Raw genomic sequence first — 22931 nt, 5'->3', positions numbered from 1 at the left:
AAATAAATGCAAAAAGAACGATATAATCCCTAAAATTATTCTTTTAACACGTAAATCGTAAATTACAAAATGTGTTTTTTAAAAGTTAACCCATCATGAAAAGATACATAACATAATTCGAACACGTCTTCAAACTACATCTCAAATTATACGAAGGTGATATTTTCTGTATGCTACCGAAATGTGTATTTTCCAGTATTACACCATGATTATATATTGCTAGTCCGCAGGAGCAACAGGAACATCCGGCCGCGACAAGGCTTTGTGTGTTGGCGTTCACGGGAATTGAGAGGGTGGAATGTATGTAGGTACAGGCTCGCGCATCGAAAACACCGAGGTGAAGTGAGCTGCTCGTCGACACCGGCGGTATATACACTTATTTAACGCGTAAACACTCAGGGGGGTTGCCAGAGGAGCAACAAGTGCCCACCGGTGTACCCAGCAGCTCTCGGTTTGCACCACACGGATACAGTCCCGCCCCACACTCACACCTGCCCGTCAAGATGAACGTGCGTTGATACTTTATATGGGTCCGAGGTCCCTCAATAGAATAGGGGAAAGAAGACGGATCGGAAAAGTAGTTAGAATAATAAGAAATTTTCGGATCCGAAGATAATAGAGGTAATCGAGGGTGAGTATAGACGAGATAATGATAATTACTATTGTAATAGCAGAAGTTATTTTATATGAAATATATAAGATAGCGAAGATATTGGAACACTTGTAGAAATCTTTTATGAATACATCATTTATGTTATACGAAACATATTGAAATTTTATTAACACTACTATAAGACACGATTATCATTATTATATTAATAAAGTTTGGTACAAATTTGAAAAAAAAAATATGGAAATTACAAGATATTTAGTATAAGTATATATTGTATAACTAGGGGTAAAAAAAAAAGACTTAAACATTCAATTATCCATTATATTAGTAAACATCGATAATTAATAAGAGCATATTTTTCATACTTGTTTATATGTTTAAGATGGTTATTTATACTGCATACTACTCTTTTACTAAATATATTAATGTGTTTTTAGTATATATATATGTCGGAGTGGCGTTGCGGTTAGGATTGTGGGTGTTTGGTGAGTCTTCATTGAAATTAGCCATCGTTGCGATATAATAAAGACACAGTTTATTAGCACAGGCACGGATGATACAAGTTTAACAATCGACTATGGTGATTAGGCACCCGCGATACTAGTAACAATGGTCTCGGGTTCGATAACGAATCCGCGGTCAACGGGATGATGAACGAACGTGCTCGCGAGGTCTAAGTCTGAACAATAATAATTCGTAAAGACGTTATTCCTTTAGTCGATGAGATCGCGTGAAAGAATGCCTTTCCCGTCCCGATGATGCCACAGAGGAAAACTATATCGGGGTGTGTCTAAGGGCACGAGATCATCGGATTCGTCGAGGATAGTCTTCGTTCAGAGAGTAAGGGAAATTGGCGTTGCTGCTAATTGGTCAATTTCCATATCGGTGGTTAGAAAAGATGCTAGCCGCCCTCGAGGGAAAGTTGCTAGTGGGAGACGCCGTTCGTTGAAAGAAATAGATCTCCCCTATCTTCCCGTAGTTGAGACAAAGACTGTTTATCTGTTCGAAGGACTTTAGGTAACTAGATATTAGTGTTTATAACGGCCCTCGGGCTAGCTGATCACGTACTGTGGAGACACATCGACATCTGGCAATCATCTTACTCGAAGAATAGGAACTGCGTGTGGCCACGGGACAGAGACCGTTGGAATGTTTACTGTCGTGTGTCGCCAGAGATATTTCTTTTAAGGAGAGCTATAGAATTACTTCACACCTTTGTTAGGCAAAGCGTTCATCCCTTGACCGCGGGCACGTTGGCGACCGACTGTCGCCTCGAGCCCAAGCTCACTATCACAAATCTCGGACAATTACAATTAGGTTGAATAACTACAATTGTTTAATTACAGCTATAGTAGGCTCTAGGTTACAATGTTGCGGGATTATCCAGCATTCCAGAGGCTCTCCGGTGTTCTTTCCTCTCCGACATATATATATATATATATATATATATATACTATATATCTTATATCTTCTATATATTTTTTCAGACTGATTTGGAAATTTATCATTATAACCATGATACTTGTCTCATTACAGTTTTAACGAAATTTGAAAATGTTTTTGTATAACATATGCTATATACGGAAATTTTCTACTTTTCGAAATTAAGATCTTGGATGTGCCGAACGTAGAAAAAGACAACGCAAGTTAGAGAGAATGAAGGATTGAGAATCGAAGCGTTCGGTAAGCATTAAAGCTATCAATTGAAACCTTTAACTAAAAGACCAAAATTTTTTATTTTTGATTTATGATCAGTGAAATCTTTCCAACGTGTTTGTTACATTTTTCTGATTAAAATGAGACCACACACGATATAATTTGAAGCATATTTGCTTACTTAATAAATGATAATTAAATAAGTGATAATAAATATCAATAAGTAAATATAATCCAAAGAATTTCGTGGTTGATCTCATTTTAATCAAAAAGATCTTACAAATACGTTAGTAAAGGTTTAATTTAAAACAAGGTCAAAAATAAAAACTTTCACTTTTGTATCAGTACCTACATAATCGCCTCAACGATGCGTCGTCCCCGCTGATTTGACGGGACCCTCCCCGCACTTCTTTTTTGGCAATTATCGGATGTTTCTTATAAATAAAAGTTGGAAAATGCTTGAACAAATTTTGAATATAAAATTTAAATGAAAAATTACACATATCGATAATTCTTTTATATTTTTTTCAAACTTAAGAAATTTCGTAAACAGAGAAATATGCGATTAAAGATGACCCAAAGAACGCAGTAGAGTTGAGTTTGGATTGGGTTCATTATATGGACTGAGAGTTATCTGACTGGCCTATTTGACATAAAATTCTAAAATTGTGAATGAGGAAGCTTATAAATTCGAATTTGTAATTTATCAATTCACTAATATTACTAATTGGCAAGAGTGTCCTAAAATCATAAATGTATTAACTTTCAATTTCTTCATCTTTTTCTCTTTCCTGATTATGGAAGAATTCAAATAACAAATATTTGAAGTTTAAAAGCAACAGAAGTAATTATTTGGTCATTCAGCCATAACAAACTAGATTTTTTATAGTGTGACATGTTTTCTAAATTATGTATGATCGTTTTACCTAATTTTCATTTATGGAAATGATATTTTATAAACAAAAGTGCGATATATAAATGACATCGGATATAGTGAAACAGAAGAATAAAAATTTACAGAATTAGGTGATACTGTAATAAGTTAAAAATATCTTATTACGTAATATAGTGACTTTATTTATTTGATAGATGAATTTATTTACAATGATTGAAACAGGAAACTACGCTATTTCTTAATGCAGTATTGTAATACAACTAAAAGTCTAAATTTGTACAACTACTCACAACTTCTGAATGACAACTCACAACTAACAATTCACAACAACTCGACAACTTACAACTCGCAACTCACTCGCAAACAACTAGCGACTAACTCGCAACTCTCTCGCAACTCAATTGCCTTTCTCCGCCAAAACTCTTTATCACAGTTTTCGTACTCCCACCACACGTACGTGTACCGCAGCCGTCCATGACCAATGATGGTCACGTACGCCTTTTCCAAGTAACTACTTTTCTGAAGGTCCGCGGACATACTGATGGGCCAGATGGCCCATTGGAATTTCCCGACCCCTCTGGTCTGTCAGCACTCCCACTTTTTATCTGCACTGTATTTCATCAGGTTTTTCTTAAATAATCTTCCCATGATACTGGAGTAATAAAAGTGACAATTTTTAACAATCCTGTAAATTTAATGAAATTATATGGTTTCGAAAAAGAATATATTTTCATGTCTTTTATTAAAGTAAATTTACAATAATTTTGAAACTCAATCAGAACAATTAAAAGCAGCAGTACTAAACTGAAATCTTTTGGAATAACTTATTAAAAAGCATGATTATATACTATTAAACATAAATATCTATTAAGGAAAAATCTATCATGTATTTATACTGATGATCTTATTAAAAATGTATTATTTCCAATTATTATTAATTTTTCCGAGAATATATTTTATTATAATAACGTCGGGTTTCATTATCAACTTTGAAATTCACGAAAAATTAATTTTTTATTTTTATTATTCTGCGAGAAAGGGAAACAAATTCCGCAAAAAAAGATCAATAATTCCAACGAAAGGTACGTATCATCCAGTTTCGTGACAGGTGGTTCGGTATATAAATCTAACAACAAGGTACCGTCCGTTACTAATTATACACAATTAAACTAATCTTGTCTTAGCCTTTTCCTCTATTCGTTTTCTCAGTATACGGGAGGTGGAGCGCAAAAACGCGTCGCGCAAGCTTGCGTGCTGTTAAACGCGGATCGCTGTTCAGAGCAGAGATGCCGTTAAACGCAGTTGAATCGCCATGAAAGGATTCTCTTCCTGGTCTTGGCAAAAAGCCGCGTTTTAAGGCTGCTAACCGGACAAGTGGACACGCAAGGACCGACTATACACTGGCCATGCCAGCAGAGTACTTTTGCGGAGCAGAGATACCAGATTCTAGTGGACAGAAGACGATTCAGAACTTCCCTTTCTACGGCGTTTATACGGAAAGAAAGCATCCACCACAGTTTGGAACTTGTGATACATATGAACTTGCATTCTATTCTGCACGGGTAATTCTTCTGATATCATCGTTGCTTTTTTATTATGCTTTCATCTTGTTGACAAATAGCAAGAAACTGTTGCAGCGGAAATTGATTAAGAAAATTTATGGAGGATTTGGAGATGAAATTTATGTTAGTAGTCTTGAAGAAATATCTGATAAAGATGTTGCTATCATTTATACTTATGATTCGATATAATTGGATATAATTCGATTTTGGATATAACATTATAAAGTACTTAATTATATTTTACTACTAAGAAAAGTTTCTTTTTATAAATAATTATGAATAAAAATATTTTAGTTTCCATACACATTACACAAGTTATTAGCAAATATAAATCAATAATTGTTTCTATTACTTTTCAGGCATTCCTTTATCCAATAGAGTGGTGCAAGAAATTTTTGTTTTCCCAATTTCTCAATTTCTTAATATTAAATTAAAACGAGTTGTTGCTGAAGGAATAATAAGTTTGATCAAATAGCTAATTTTTATCAAGTCATAGTATTATAATTTTGCCGTAGATTCAGCTACTATCGTGTATCTAAATATTAAAATATTCATTAAAACGTTCTTAAATCTGCATATTTTCGAAGATCACTCAGGCTCGATAATTTTAATTCTAGAGAAAAAAAATTTGAGAATTGATTTAGTATAAAGAAACTTAAAGTTTAATTACTTCTAGAATACACTGTTGAACTTATGCTCGAATAATATGCTCGAATGAAATGAATAATGTAGCGTTTCTAACAATTAATATTAAATTTTATTGCATATTTGGTGAAGCTGCAAGAAGGCTATTTAATATAAATCTTTGTCAAATAATAAAATGCTAAATTCGGTCAAGTAATACTCCTAATTGGACTTTAAGTAATATAATTAACGAGAAACATCCAAAAATTTACAATAAAAACATTTATTTTCATCTTTTAAGAAAACGATCTTAGATTGAAAAATATCGAAACTCTGCTGGAACATACTGTTTTATTGTATTTGCATCATTCGACCAATATTTACTTTGTACAAAATACTTTCAACCGAATACAACCAAGTTTACCTATGAGTATTAATTTATGTATATATTAGATGGTAAACTAATACACAGCAAAAATGTACTGGACATTTTAAAAAATTATGAAATTTGTTAAACTTACCAATAAACAATTACTTACAATAAACAATTACTTACAATAATACAATAATACAATAAACAATAAATATAATTGTCTTAACATATATGAATTACGAATTTGTCGAAAATTTCTACAAACTTTCTGAATAATTCAATATTTCATGGCAGTATTTCATTCCGTTGAGCTGACTGTTGAAATGTGTCTGATATCTGTGACTCTTGTAAAGAGTTCGTCTTCTAATTTTTTTTATTAGTTTTGCTTAGGATGCATGATGATTAGATAGTATCAGAAACGTTAATTTCCAATTAACGGCAGTCTAAGTGCTGCGAACTCCTTTCTACGTACTCTTAGAGCTTCCTTTACTGATAAGGGAATATATGTTAACTGCTCCAAAGCAAGAATCAAAAGAGTTATGGAACTTTCTAATATGTTCTATTTAAAACATGGATCGTAGAACTCTTTTTAGAAAACTGCTCACATCATAAGTTCCGATGAGAACAGATAAAGAAAAGTTCTTGAAAATAAAATTTTTATTTTGAAAAGAACTCATAATATATAAAAATAAACATTTTTCTACAACTGAAATAAATATTTCACTCATCAATATTAAAAGAATTCTCAATTATTGTAACAAATAATGAATACTATTCAATGAATAGTACTACTACGATATTAAATAATTATTATAGTTAAATTGATATTATGAATATGTTATTTATTTGCAATATTTACATTGCAATATTTCACAGTCCAAAGCTTGTTTGTTTCTCTTTGAAATAAACTGTTAGGATGATGAGGACGTTATTGAATACATATGTGATATTTATATATTGTATATATTATCTATACATTGCATTATGAAATTGCCATGTATTTCAATTTATTTAAATTATAAAAAGATGATATCCAGGTATTATTCTTGACGTTTTCTTTTCTGTCCAATAGTTCTTATGAAAAATTATTCATGTTACTGTTCTCATGTTTTTTATTCAATAAACATACGAATAATATGATATCATATCCTTAAGTGAAAGTAGTACTTAATAATTCGATACTTCTATTTATCTTATGGTACCTTTCTTAATACATGAATTCTAATATAACTTGTCTCCATGGAACTTTTATTACATAGATTGTGAAATATCTGTTTCACGAGAACACTTTTCAAAGAAGTTCTTAAGGATAACATTTCTTTCCATAAAAATCGTACAGAAACAGATATTTTCTTAAACGAAACATAAGTTGGAACAGAATTAAAAAAAAAAAAGAAAGATAATTGTTTAATTCTATTCCCGCTCTAAAGAGTGGCAAGTACCGTTACAAATCAGTTTCAAATTACGTTTTGGAAATACGGAGTTTATAATACTCCGATATGTTTATTTCGGTTTTTATAATACTCGTACATATTTACGCATCCCATATTTGAGAGATGAATTTAAAAGGTAAAAATGCATTCAATGTATATAATATGCAAAAATATAGAAAATATCCAAAGTATAGTATTTGTTATAACATTACGTAGGCGAAACAAATCTCTATTTGCGTTTCATTTTGTCAGATGTTTTTATAAAATTTGGATGAACTTCCGAAATTCACTAATGGCAGTAGCCCCTAACATTTTACAATCTTTACTTAAAAATAGTCTTCTGCATGATCATATTATAAGCCTCGCCAACTTTAAATAGAGAGTTTACGTGTTACTTTTTGTGTTTCGAAACGGAACAGTACCAATAATTAGACGAACGCAGCGCGAACGCCTCGTAATAGATAGTAGAAGAGACAAGAGATTTATCATTCATATAATCCAAAGAATCGATTTCTAAACGGACATCGTTTAAATATTTACGGGGACTTAAAGGTCCGCTCAACTGTTTCTTTTGATAAGAGTGAAACTTTCGGAATATTTACGATTACGGCAATTTCGTACTTATGTAAAAGCTGTTTGAGTTATCGCGTTTCCATTAAAAACTGAAATTGCGAAGCCTGGCCGGTCGTTCTAAAAGCGGTACAGTTTCTTTTTATTCCCGAAGCTAAGAACTGGAATGAAATTCGTTTGAACGAAGTTTAAATTACCCCTTTAGTCCATCCGATCCTCGACCGCGGCAGTCCTGCCTTCACACTAATTGACTTAATTTCTGCACTGATTACGAAGGTTATTTGCAGCTGCTTTAAACGTTGTAGAATTGGATCTGTATCTTTTCGAACGATTCATCCGCGGCCCCATGAAATACCAAATATCTTTGATAGAATTACTTTCATGCCGATACCAGTTTCTCGTCGTTCGTTGCCTTCTATTTTAAAAGGTATTAATGCGAATTAATTCTGTCAGAGGCAAGATCGCAGTTTTATTCGCAACTCCATGGCCAGATAAATGAATCTATATTAGAATGTAGTTCTGAATCTTTTCTTCAAAATTGTATTAATTGTATTTTGAAACAACGGAAAACATCTTATAATATAATTGGTGAAACGAAGGATAAATTTTGCATTGATTAGATAGTCGATTGACAAATATGGTTGTAAAGGTAATCTAATGTTTCTGGTGCGCACTTTAATTAAACCTTACGTAATTTTGACGTTTTAGTCTATGTCTCTGTTCCGCTATAATTTATATTTAATATCATATTTTTATATACTATTATTAAGGTGTTTACGGGCATTGACTTGCTAGAATGTAATTTAATTATAAGATTACAGATAGGTAGATTCTAAACGATTTTATAAAAACTGTAGTACAGAATATTATAATACAATTTTTTTTTTATTTTTTTTTAAGAATTTATTTTTAAAAGTTAATATTCGAGATGAGCAAGAAATAAGTGCCCAAACTTTGATACCGTATTCTATTGTTTCTAATGCTGGAAAAAGATCATATATACATAGATCCAAAAACTCTTCCTCCTCGATATAGAGACACACTTTGTTTACATCGAAACTTTGCTAGAATAGCTGTCAGGTGTGTAATTTCAAACACTGCCATCATTTCTTCCGCTAGAAGTAAATATGTTAGAGCAAGATATGTTAACATTGAAGGCAGCGTGTTTCATAGTATATCAGTATGTATCTGAACGTTTCGTAGTGAAAACAGTGCTATCAGAATGATATATCCTAATTTCGAGTAAACAGATATTCACTTTACGTATAGGCGAGCTAACCGGAACGCCAGAAAAGCTCAGAATCTCTATTAGCAAATATTTCTTGCTAAAAGTACTTTTACTTCGATGCATCGTAGGCTTAGAGAATCTAGACATTCCTTGCTTATTACAATTAACCGAGGGCGAGACAAACGTGTTCGAACAACTGAAGTTGAAAATCAGGTACTTGGACGCGTCGAAAAAATCCAAAACTAAGCACAAGACAGATAACATTAGATATGCAAAATGTTTCTCGTGAAAATATACGGGAAATTTTATGAGAAAATCTGTTGGATCCGCGTAATATGCAGCAAGTATAAGAATTTCTGCCACTGGAGTATCAATCACGAGTAATCTTTTGTCAATGTTACGTGTAATAGTATATTATTTTAGGATATTTCGAAATATTTGTATATAGTCTTCACGGATGAGGCAAAATTTATGCAAGACGCTATTGTCAATTTTCATAACAAACATCTATGGATGAATGAAAATCCACGTGTTATTCATAAATCTAGAGAGCAATAAGTAAAGTATGGGCTGATTATTGAAGACCTCTTTATTGCAGCATCTTTTCTTTTGTTTACATTTAATGGTAAAAATTACACATAATTTCTATAAAATGATTTTTCTACGGTATTAGATGACACGCTGTACGCAATACGCAGTCAAATGTGTTTTATACAGAACGGAGCTTTAGATTTTTATTTGTGGTGACTTCTTAAAAGTTTAGTTTATGATCATAACTCTATTGATAGTCTGGAAATACTCAAAAACGGGATTATTGTTGCATGTGAAGAAATTCGGAATACATCAGAAATTTTTGAACGTTTTCGACAGCCTTTGAAATGTCGATGCGGAATATGCGTTGTTGTAGAAGGAAATCATTTTCAGCGATTAAGTAAGTTCTAAACATTTCTACAAATACTCCATTATAATCGAAGCGTCTATATCTCGGAAAAAAGAATTTCTCGGACCTCTGTTTATATGATCTTTTTTCATCGTTAGGTAGATACCAAAGTTTGGCCACCTATTTTATTGTCACCTTGTGAATACAAGATGAACAACGTAACTTGATCACTTGAATACTTCAATTGTTTTTGATGATAGGAAAAAATGTCGGAGGAAAAGTGTTTGGTCGGAATATTACGATATTCGATATTACGAAGAATAAAAGATTTTTCTCAAGATTATCAATGCTTTTTAAAGTGAAAGTACATGTAATTGTTGTACCATTATGTTTATGTTTGTTGAAAATTAAGAATATTTTCATTCTTTCTTACTGAAACGATTCATAATTACAAGTGCGTTCTTGAAACCTCGTAATAATACTGAATTATGTCTTTTACAACTATAATACTATGTAATAGCGGATATGGAACGTTTCAATGTTCATAAACAATATGCAAAAGATTATACCATTTTAATCATAAAGTAACGTTGTGTTTATGTACGAGTATTTTAGTACATGTGTTTCGCTCTTATTCCCTAAAAAATCTCTAAATTTTTTGTACTCAAGCTCACATGGAGGTCATGGTATATATTATAGGTCATTGGTTTGGTCTTGACGTTAGCTATCTGGTCACGATGATAAAATTACGCACTCTCATATAAAAAAAAAAACATTTCCCGTCATTTGGTGAAGTTAGTAAACTATTTTATACGATTTCTATTCACTTATCAATATCTATGTTAATAGATATAATTTATCGACGTGATAATCGCTTATAAATATCGCTATGTTAATCGATGATGTTTATCTGTCTAAGTGTTTAGAAGAATCTTCTTTATCTGCTTTCTAATTTAGGAACTAATAAATTTAGAGATTAAAGATTCTCAAACAATAGGCATTTTTATAAAGCTTAATAATCGTAAACATTAATTTTACATATCTGTATATTGGCGTTTAAAAATCAATTTTACCAGCTGATAACATTCTATTTTAAAAATCATAAACAATGATCATTGTAGATCCTTTTATTCGTAACTCTATAATTAAACTACATTGATTCTTCATATGAAAGAAAGCTAACAAACATTCCAGACAAAATAGTCTTCTACAATATTTCCAACATTTTATCTACCCGTCAATTAATCATTGATTCATTAATGATCAACATATCTTCAATCAGTTTACATAATTAATAAATTGTGTTTTTTAATAGTATGATTATTCAAATAGAAATAGAAAGAAATTCCGTCTATTTGTCACTATTTCTTCTTTCAGTTTAAAGAATTTGAGATATTTATAACACTGTGATAAATTATTTTCATTTTAAATCGTGGACAACTTTTTTATCTTCTAATGTCTGTAATTTATATAACTTCTATAAAGTCTATAGTATTTTAATACATTTTTTATATCTTAATAAAACAATATACCTTCATATTACTTTATTTACATCGTTCAATAACGCTGTATTATGCAACATTCATCTAATTTCTATTGCTCGATCCTTAATGGGTTAAACGGCGTTACTAGTGAATCTTTCGTTGAACGGGGGGAACAAATCGGTGGCAAGAGGCAACGAATCATTTTAATCTCTGACGATAGAATCTCTCGTGAGGAAGTTTAAATTACGTTCGAAGGAGAGCAGCGTGCAGCTCGTCATTCAACCCCCGCGGCCATCATTGCCTTCTTTAACTTTCACAGAAAGGAAGACTTGGTCTGGGCTGGTAGAACCGGCAGTCAGCCGAGTATCTCTGGAACTTAACTTTCTTCCTGATTGACGTTCGGTTATTGTCGCATTTGCATAACTCACCCCAGCGTCGCGGGTCAGGTTCCTTTCGCGTCTTCTCTTCTGTCGCCGCGTCTCGAGGATGCTAACCAAGAGACAAGGACGTGAGCGCAAGACGGCAGGCTGAGCCAGACGAAGTCAGTAGAAAAGGTCGAGGGAACAAGCAACCGGCGAAGAGAGGAGGAAGAAGGGAAAGACGTCGTCGAAAGAACGGGAGAAGAATGCGGGAACGGCCGCGTGTCAAATCGAATTTGCCTCATTTGCCCTGAGCGGCGACTCTGCCGGCACGAGAATCTATTAGAATAATTTTTATGAATCTAATTTTAAATTCCAGCGAACGAAGTTACTTTACTGTCACGCTGTCAGCGGCTCTTTATTAAGTGGTCCTTCTTGCACAGCCGGTCCACGCAGCCGGAACTCGCAACCCATCGGAAACGAATAATTTAAATAATTTCTCCCGTCTAATTTCCCACCGCGTGGTCAATGTCGCGCGGGGAAACGAGATTTCGCCGATTACTGCCCGGATACGCTCGATTGTATTATTCAAAATACTAGCGATCCGCGCGAACTCGGCCACGCGCAACTGAATCACGCCGCATCGGTTAACTAACTCCCCTCGAACAGTTGTATTCGATTAAAGACCACCGACAATTATCATCTGCTTTTCGCTTGTCACCAAGATGTCCTAACGATTTGACTTACGTTTCGCCGTTTCGTCATAATGTAAAGGAATGTATTTTGAAATTGTTTTGCAACCAAGTTTGATGCTATGGATGATCTTTGCTTTAACCTTCTGTAATGGAACGTTACTAGAAAGTTCGTATACATATATAATACATACATAATATACACATGTAATATGTAATATATATTATTATATGTATGCCATATGCAGGATGCCTCGGTACAGGTAGTACATACAACTGGGAATGAATTTCTGATGAAAAATAAACCATAAATATAACGAACATATAAAATAACGATCTTCTGTTTGCGGTTTCGTTTTCGAGAAAACGAGTTTCAAAATTCTTTGTGAGCGCGTGCTCACAATTTGCTACGCTTTTGATTTAATCGATTATACGCTAGTATTTCCACAATATTATGACGAATTGATACTACATTTTAACGAAATTAAAACTTACATTCACAAAGAAATTGCTGAAACTGTAGTTTATCCTGCCGTAAACAAATTATTGCTCGTTGAATCACGGAAACGTAGATTAATACCAATGAATTTTGAGCCCGTACTTACTCAAATGTATAATTCTTTTTTTTGTAATTTTTGTAATTCACTGTCTGTATGTTCCTTAATATACACAAATTCATTAATGCGACCTTATAAAAAAGATCCTTTGGAATGTGTTTCGATGGTTTTGCAGGCTAAATCACTATTTCACCAAGACCAAGCTTGACATTGTTAATGTTTACATGATCATAGATACCGTAACAAGTTTGGTAATCTAATATCATTATAGTGCGGTTAAGTCGAAAGTGTGGCAAGTGTAGTCATGCACGGAAAATGTTCAAACTTAATTTACTCGGAAACGAAGCCGCAAATAAGAAGTTGCTATTCTATATTTTCGATTTATTTTTTCATAAAGAATCCACCAATGCCCGGTTGTACTACCTATACCGACACACTTTATACTATATAGTTCTATTGGGTTGTTCTATTACCACCTAATGACAAAATCCGCAATCATTTAGTTGCTAACCCAATATATAATACGAATACTACATAGTACTCATGTATCTATATTTTTTAATTCTCCTTTTATCTATTCATCATTGCATTTATAGCGTATATTACACTATTATATTGATACCTAACAATCTATTTATAATAATTATTACTTCATAATAGACTACGATATTTATACAAATTCATAATGTATATATATATAATTTTATGATATGTACATAAAAGAGTAAGACCTAGATTGTGATTTTGTTCATCTATTAAATATTATAAATAATATTATACTTTGAAAGTTTCATATATATTTCCGTATGAATTTTTGTACTTTCATATTGATGCGTAAAAACTCGCAGTCTACTTATATGCAAATGAAACTCTATATATTTATGTTTCAATGTTTATAAGGTAAATAGATGAAGTCTTATCTGTATTCCACACACAAAATTATTAATCCTTTGCTGTTCATCACATCCTTCGTACTCCATTCCTTCAAGAAGGTATTCATAATGTACCTATACTTTTACATTTTCTAATTAAATTCTGATATAACTGGATTAAATATCTTCACATACCTAAGTTGTCATATTTTTAATGAATAAAGTAGTAATATTTTTAAAAAACCGTACGTTTTGTCCATTAAGTGTGAAAGAAATGTGAAATAAAATACAGTCTCATTCCTATATGAGGTATAACCACAAAGAGTTTGGTGTATAATAAGGCATGGTTTACAATGATCAAATTTTTTCCTGAGTTATGATAACAACTGTATTAGTAACTTTAATTTGCTATATATAACTTGCTATGTGCTTTCATTTTCCATTTATTTGCAAACATTAATGTAGGTGTATAACTTCAGTTAATAAATCTTCAATGTATTTTTAATATAAGAATATTATTTATTTTTCAATTATATTCTATTAAATAAGAACTTATCGATTTAAAATAAATAATAATGATAATGAATCAATTATTTGCATTAAATATCTCTAATAGACATACATACACTCTTGTGCTTCAAAACATTAGTTTATTCTTAATTGAACACTTTCGTTATACCTCACGATTTCCTTCAAATTTTTTATTCCATCGTTACTTAGAATGTTAAGAATTTTTAAATAATTTCAAATAGTATCAGTACAGTATAATATTATAATTGTATAATATCATAAGATATCCATTTGTAATTTAAACAATATTAGGATTAATTCCTTGTATTAACATATTTAATACTAATCATGTAAAAATTATATGTTATAATAGTATAATTATATGGTATAGTAGTATTATGTGTATAATTACATTTAAAGGAATTGCTTTAATTAAAACAGTACACGATATCAGTACAACAGAAAACAACTTTACGTAATCGACATTAGAGTGGAAAAGACGTATTTTTATGCGATCGGTATGAAATCAATTTCGATCAATCGAAAAACGAGCTTCTACTATTCTTACAAAGAAAACTAGAAAACAAACTTTAGTAGGATATTATAACAATTCCCAAAATTTCGTTCTATCGCTTTTTCTATCTGCACATTATGAGTATCTATACGTTATTAACTCTTTGACAATACAACGGAAGAGAAATTCAAGTAAGCTGTCAAATATGGTATTATAAATTTCATACGTGAAATGTCATTATAGCGTAATTTACTGCCCATAAAAAGTCGAAACTGCACATTTTTTGCATCTGATACCAGGAATGCAAAAAATCTTAAGAATAAATAAATAGTTATTTTCTAAATTCATCCTGAATTTTTTCTTATTTTATTACATTGTCAGAGGATTAATTTGATCACTAAATCTTTCAGAAATAGAAAGATAAAGAATGCCAGAAAGAGAATACCAAATGTCTCGAGTCGTAGTCGAGTTTTACAACAATCACCAAGAAGCACCTGTGGCAAGTGCAGAAACCCATCCAGAGACCCCATTTTCCTCATTCCGCAAGATTTTCGACGATTCTCGAGGAGCAACGGGCCGTGACGTCGAAGGCTCCGCTCCTCGGAGCACCAATTACGATTACCGAACGACCGTCACTTGCCATTATCGGATAGTTAACCCGGTAAATGGGGGAAAGAATGCTCCTCCTCGAGATGATGATGGCGATGATTTGATTCGCTAGCCTCGGGGAAGCAAGAAAAAATCGCGATAAGGCGCGGACAGCCAGCGAAGCATGGAATTCCACCAGGCAGATGGAGTACCTCGACGCGGCCTATATTCGTGGTTTATTTTAGAACCACACTGAGTCAATCTCGGCTATGCACGCGCAAGCGTCCATCCGATACACCGAGGAACGCGTACACCGATTACAATTCGCTGGACATCATAGGTGCACGCGCCGTAAGCGATCCGCGAACTATCACGTAGAACTTTCTCGTCCGTACTGATACCGAGCGAAAAATCAAAAGGGCCATTAGCATGTTACAGTACATCTTGTAACCATATTACAGGCATTTATGCATTTATAAGATATTTAAAGGGTCGACAATGTGTATGATGCACATACAGTATGTCATATAATAAGTGGTATAATCGAGTAGGAGTTGATTCCACATGAAAAAATAAAACGAAAATATAGAATAAAACTTTTCCATATATGTTTCTTTCCGTAAAGATATGTTCAAACCTAGTTTTTTTTAAATTATGCTCTAAGCAGAAAAATTTTATTTTACACTTCTGACTTATTTTCACACGTAGAATAACTTCCTGCTGATTGCTTATACCTAGTCGATGCTCATTGTCGGCCAAGTTTAAGTATTCGTGACAAATTTTCAAATTGGGTTTTCTCGGAAACGAAGTGTCATGTGAACAAATTTATTGCATATTTCCGATTTATTTTTTCACATAGAATTACCCTCTGTTGGCTTTTATTACCAGTCACATGACACCCGATAATACGTAAAAATATTGTATATAAAATATTTAGTAGAATACTCGTCATAATATTTAGTAGGTGAAACGAATCTCCGTTCAGATTTGATTTTTTTAATTGTGCTCATAAAAATACGAATGTATACAAATTGTTCGACAGTTCGCGGAGAGACGCGTTCGCGATAGATCGCGCCAACGAGAGTCGTAAATTCTCGTTACGATTAGATCATCGATGTTACGAATTGGTCGATCCCTTACTTCGATTAGGATAATAGAGGTAGTTGACTGATTATAACACTGAAGTAACAGGTTATATTATATACTTTATTTCAACAGCTTTGTAGATATAAATAGTTACGCGTGCGTGTAGGTGCGTGTAGACGTATTCTCAGAGACGTGTAAATAGTAAGTTAAAACTGATGACTGATCAATGAACGAAAAACCAGTCAAGATATTAACTGGTCAGCGGATGAAAAACCAGTAAGAGACTTTTTTCGACTGATCTAAGGATGATAAACCAGTGAAGTTCAATGACGATGCTGTCGCAGAGGAAAATTATTGCTGAGGGTTGGTCGCCCCACTACCGATCGCATACGGGTGGAAATGACTGTTAAACATGAGAAAAACTTGACCTTCCTATTTTTTACCTGATTGAACATAAGGAACCTGAATAACCATAAGGAACGTCTCGATTTGAAGATCTTTTATAACAATTAAGGGCCTTGACAGTAAAATAAAAATCCTTAGTTTTATAACAGTTCCTTAGGATTATTGCGGTCCGCAATTAAAACTGAATTATATACAACTGATTTACTTAAAAATGAATTCAAATGAAAAAAGTCGTCTCGTATTTTATTGGTATGTAATTGAAACACAAATAATGTTACGTCGCCTAAAACATCTGCGCTGCATCTCTCGCGACCGGGCAGCCGATGGCCTGCGTAACGTCATTTCGACCCTCAACAAACCTGAGGACCAACCATAACTTTCTCTCTCATTGTGTACATGTATCTTCGTTCAATCCGTCGTCCTGAAAGATTTTTGAGACTAAAAATATTTTCGACGCACATCTGGTTTTTAGAGAGGTCACTCACGAACCACGTTGGTCGGAGGCTTCCTACTCATCACTTCTCCTACGACCATAGGAGAGTCAAGTCGAATACTTCTCCTACATACTACAACGTCGAAGTCTAGCATCAAAATCTATTGTCTATCAAGTATCCTCTAGTGCTACGTCCACTAATATACGAAATTCGATTGTACGAACCTTACTCTATCATTCGTGTATATCTCATATTCGTGCGACAAGTTGTTATTGACGATTTGTATCTACTCAACAGTGTAGTTTAAGTGTTGGAAATATATATTTTATAATTCTGTGAATCACAGTGTTATATAAACTTAATCACCCCTATTATCTTAACGGAAATCAGGGGATCGATCAACTCGTGGTGTCGATTAATATAATCGTAACGGGAATTTACGACTCCCGTTGACGTCTCTCCTCGCGATTGCGTCTCCCCGCGATTGGCCGAATTAACATGGTCCTTCGAGCCGGATTTTGCGCCATTAAAAAGTGCATTGACCAGTGACTATACAGTGTCGCGTGAAATCCACATTCCAACGACTTAGGCAACTAACCAAAGGAGCTGCCCTCGGAAAGGAACTCCTTCCTCGCTCAGCACATACGCGAGCCCACACCGCACTGGAACGAGTAGCTACCGATTCCTAGATCAACGTCCATTTGATTAAGGTAAACTCGTTCCTGCCATTAAACTCAAATATGGCCCACGCTGAACCGATCAGCACACTGCGGCGGAGACGAAGCATCTTAGTCCGCCGACTCGCGACCACGAAGCGTCAACTCGACGAATATGAAGCGTCTGGACGGGTAGAAAAGAACTCCCTCATAGCATGCCGTAACTTCTTCGACGAGAATTGGAGGAAGATAATCGAGGTTCAGGACGAGCTGGAAGCGTTAGATGAGGGGGAAATTGCTCATGCAGACTCTTTATTGCGAGAGCATCTTAAGATTGAAGTACGGATCCTGGACCTCTTTGACCTACTACCATCAACAACCCCTTCGACATTAAAAGCACGCGATTCATGCGTGAAACACCAGCCGACGGAGAATATCGCATCGACTCGAACGCCGATCCCGTCGCACGACATGCGGAGCTCATCGCGTGACACTCACAACGTGTCCCCCATACGCGACCTGACGACGACCACGTTCACATCGTCAACATCACAACAATCTGATTCAACGACACAAAACGCCTTGAATCAGCAAACCGCTCAAGATACTCTGGACCAGAAGGAACTCAATCCCATCCAGGACAACAGCGGCCATACTCCGTCGGCAGAAAACAACGCGTCGAATCCAACGTCGATATCGTCGCCTGACACGCGGATCTCATCGCCTAATCCGCGCGGCACATTGCGTGAAACTCGCACCTCATCGCCTACACGCGTCCTGAAGACAACACTTCACGATTCTCTGGATCAACAGAGAGAGAAAACCTCACCAGGCGACAAGATGTCGCAAACATTCTTTCCGAAGCTGTTACAGGATGGGCGATGCCCTGCAACTGTAATTCAAAACGACGAGAGTAGCGGGTCAAATCCCGTCAAGGATACCGAAGCCAATCTAGAAGCGAAACCTACAGACGACTCTCCGAAATTCACGATGATAGAATTATCTGGGAACAGACGTTCCTTTATCGACACTTCGACGGTTAATAACCTGTCCTGCATACCGTCACACGCAACATTTGGCATAAACATCGTATCGGAGACTCTCATTCATTCTCCGGGACATTCCGTGAAGAGTCCTCACTCTCCATGGCCGACAGGGGCCACAGCTGCGAATAACCCAAAGCGAAATAATATCTACGTTATTGCTACCGTGAATAATTACGTAATTGATATTGATAATTTTCAGAACACTCCTTCGGATCCCAATACCCGGCCACAGATCGCTGCCTCGAACAAGTCTCTGATTTTGCCTTTTGCGGATAATTGGTCCACGCCGGTCCAACCACCACGCATCATCAAGACGGCGCGACACGAATGGGTCAGCGGGGGGAGTCCTGTTCCCCAACCAACCATAGATCTTCTTCACGTTTCCACAACGCATCTACATGCGAATTTCACTTTCCGTTGTGAAATCGGAGAGATATATAACGCCACCTCCTGGGACGAGGTGTTCCACGACACTTCATGGGCCGAGCTGTTTCACGACACGTCCTGGTTCGTGAACTTCAACAGAAACTATCTAGGCAATGCCGAGGACCACGACGATCCAGAACGCAGGGAAGACAACATATCCTCAACGCAACGGCCTCTCGGCCGTATCATCGAATACATTCGGGCGAAGACGGCCTCATCCAGACAATCACAATCCACACGACAACAAGCCTCGCGGATCGAGGTGCCACGCAGCACGTCCTACGCTCGAGCTGACCCCATCCAGCAGACCACGGACAATCAGCAATCAACAAAGCGTTGGGCGGCAGCTCCAAGTAACTCTACCTACCAGAACTTTTGATCGGTACCCTCTCAACGGGGGGAGGATGTTACGTCGCCTAAAACATCTGCGCTGCATCTCTCGCGACCGGGCAGCCGATGGCCTGCGTAACGTCATTTCGACCCTCAACAAACCTGAGGACCAACCATAACTTTCTCTCTCATTGTGTACATGTATCTTCGTTCAATCCGTCGTCCTGAAAGATTTTTGAGACTAAAAATATTTTCGACGCACATCTGGTTTTTAGAGAGGTCACTCACGAACCACGTTGGTCGGAGGCTTCCTACTCATCACTTCTCCTACGACCATAGGAGAGTCAAGTCGAATACTTCTCCTACATACTACAACGTCGAAGTCTAGCATCAAAATCTATTGTCTATCAAGTATCCTCTAGTGCTACGTCCACTAATATACGAAATTCGATTGTACGAACCTTACTCTATCATTCGTGTATATCTCATATTCGTGCGACAAGTTGTTATTGACGATTTGTATCTACTCAACAGTGTAGTTTAAGTGTTGGAAATATATATTTTATAATTCTGTGAATCACAGTGTTATATAAACTTAATCACCCCTATTATCTTAACGGAAATCAGGGGATCGATCAACTCGTGGTGTCGATTAATATAATCGTAACGGGAATTTACGACTCCCGTTGACGTCTCTCCTCGCGATTGCGTCTCCCCGCGATTGGCCGAATTAACAAATAAGTTTACACAAATTTTCTCTATTACCTATTTTTTAATATAAATTGTCTATTACCCATTTTCCAAATAATATATTTAATAGTTAGAATGCTTAGACAGTTTAAAAATTTGCTGTGAGAATGACTAAATATTTGTCGCTATCAATGTCATCGTGGTCGTAACATTAACACATTAAACGCGAGAAACAAATTATCTTGTCATGTTAGCATGTCTTCAACAGGTCCGTAACTAATTAATTTACTACATGAATTTGGCAACTGTAATTACATCTGAAAATATCAAACTTACTTATTTTCATTAAATTCATAACAAGTTGTATAAATTAATGATACATTACTATAACGCTATTAATACACGTTATGTGATCAATGTCATATTGTTAATCGAATATTACAGCCGATAGTTGGATTTGATTCTTGTAACACAAATATATTCATTATTATCTGATTCAATTTCATCTACGACAAGTTTTGTTACAAGTTAATAATATATTTTATTGTAAAAAATGTTGTATATAAACCGTATATGTTTTTGGAGAAATATAGAATTCTAATTAATTGTTCAGCATTTATTCATACACAAATTAGACAATATAATGGATATACGATTTATAATGTATATCAAGGAAAACAGATTACTCGATAGATTAGTATAATATCGATAGTCTTATTTCGCACATAATACATGCTCTCACGCGACATTAAATACTGGCTAAACAAAAATTGTAAAAAAATGTACATGAAGCATAATTTTATATCAGTAGAGTATAAAATATATCTATAATTTAAAAAGTTGAGAGCAAGATGCATAGTGTATAATGTAATATAACCAGAGAATTATCCAAACGACTTATCCAAACGACTTTATTATTTTGATAAATGATAAATGCTTAAATGATAAACATTTTATTCTGAATATTGGAAAAAATATGCTCGCTGTATAACCATGACTACGACCACGACCAAATCGGTAGCTGTGCCGGTCCGCTTCGCGATGAGGCGGTAGGGCAACTGGAAAATAAAAGATAACCTAGATCTAATCCAATACTCCCGACTCAAATTCAGCCAAAGTAAGCCATATAGTTTAAGAGTAGTAAATTTTAGAAAATCTGTCGTCAAAATCCACGAGAACGTTGCACATCAACAGGTTGATCGAAATTTTTTAGGGTTTATTTTCGTCAAAAACAACCATAATTTTCGGTTTCAGTGATTTTTAAAATCTTTAGAAAGTGTCATTGTAGCCGAATATTTTTCGACTCAGATCTAATACAGTAGAGTCGAATTTCTATTGTTAATTTTGACACATAAAATAATCTTCGTATAAATTCTGCCATAATTTCTAAAATCCAAACTATACATTTATTTAGTGTGTCCTCCAAGCACATACAATTTTTCAGTTTTACGAGTAGGAGGAAAATTGAAATATCATGTAAATCTATGCATATTCTATTAAAATTAGCCCTCATATAACTAATAATACTGTACGTCCCAAAGTAACTTTTAGGAAAATTGCTATTGTTAGAAATTCCCTTCCATAAAGATTTATTGGTTAATAGAATTCTATCGTAAGTGGAATTGTATACCAATTTTAAAAATTATGATTAGCCTACATTTTTCCGAACTTGAATATATATAGGAATGTAGTGTAGTATGGTGGACGGATTGCCTGGAAGATATCGGGTGTGTGTTGTCAACGTTGTCATGGAGTGTTGTCAGCGTTGTCATGGAGTGTTGTTAGCGTATTTTAAAAAGAACTGTTGTAACGAAGTTAGTTAGTGACGAATAGTGATTGCGTAAACACAGATTGACGGAGCATCAAACGATATTGTAACAATTATACCGTTAACAAACCTACTAGCGCTATACGATTTTCCTACATATATCATAATCTCAACTATAATATTATTTCGATCATGGTTTAATCAAATCCGTCTTGAAAAAATTAATATATTTACTATTATAATGCAATGATAATAGCATAATTATAAAACTGTATTTATAATAGATAATTACAGTCAAATGATATATTGTAGTATCGGGGGAAAATCCTGAGTAATTAAGGAGGTCTATTTGACCATGGGACATATGCGTGCCAGGTATATAGTGTAATATCGAGAAAAACCCTGTGTAAGTAAGAGGGTCTACTTGACCATGGGACATGTGCGGGCCAGGTATATCGGATACAGGGATACAGGGTATAAAAGGGAGCCGTTAGTGAGTTGATGGGTTCTTTAGTGTTGCCGGTATTGTGGAGCTATTTAGTGTTGCCAACGTGGCCGGAGAGTGTTGCCGGCGTTGTCGGGCGCTTTAGTGCTGTCAGCGATGTCGAAGAGTGTCGTCAGCGTTGTGAAGGAGTGTGGTCGGCGTGAAAGAGAGCTGTTATGACGAGAGGAGTTAGTGA

The 22931-nt window shown here is 34.8% G+C and overlaps 2 protein-coding genes across 3 annotated transcripts in view; both read right to left on the bottom strand.

Annotated features, from left to right (window-relative positions):
- foxo (forkhead box, sub-group O) overlaps nucleotides 1-22931 on the bottom strand; it is a 296218-nt gene that overhangs the window by 45301 nt on the left and 227986 nt on the right. Inside the window, exon 8 of one of the 2 annotated variants that reach the window (XR_011174222.1) lies at nucleotides 20745-22906. The exons of the other annotated variant lie outside the window; for it this stretch is intronic. The gene's annotated coding sequence lies outside the window, so the exon portion shown is untranslated. Of the gene's footprint in view, nucleotides 1-20744; nucleotides 22907-22931 lie in introns of those variants that run through there. 2 annotated transcript variants of the gene reach the window in all.
- On the bottom strand, nucleotides 11440-15465 carry LOC138181065 (uncharacterized). The gene is given in 3 exon segments (XM_081833736.1): nucleotides 11440-11807; nucleotides 15336-15411; nucleotides 15414-15465. Coding segments are annotated over 3 exon segments (339 nt in total). The 3' UTR covers nucleotides 11440-11596.

Source organism: Bombus flavifrons, chromosome 1 (genome assembly GCF_040668555.2).
Source record: "Bombus flavifrons isolate JBK064 chromosome 1, iyBomFlav1_principal, whole genome shotgun sequence".
Lineage (NCBI taxonomy): Eukaryota > Metazoa > Arthropoda > Insecta > Hymenoptera > Apidae > Bombus > Bombus flavifrons.
Note: the sequence above shows the minus strand (reverse complement) of the source record. Positions and strands in the feature narration are given on the sequence as shown.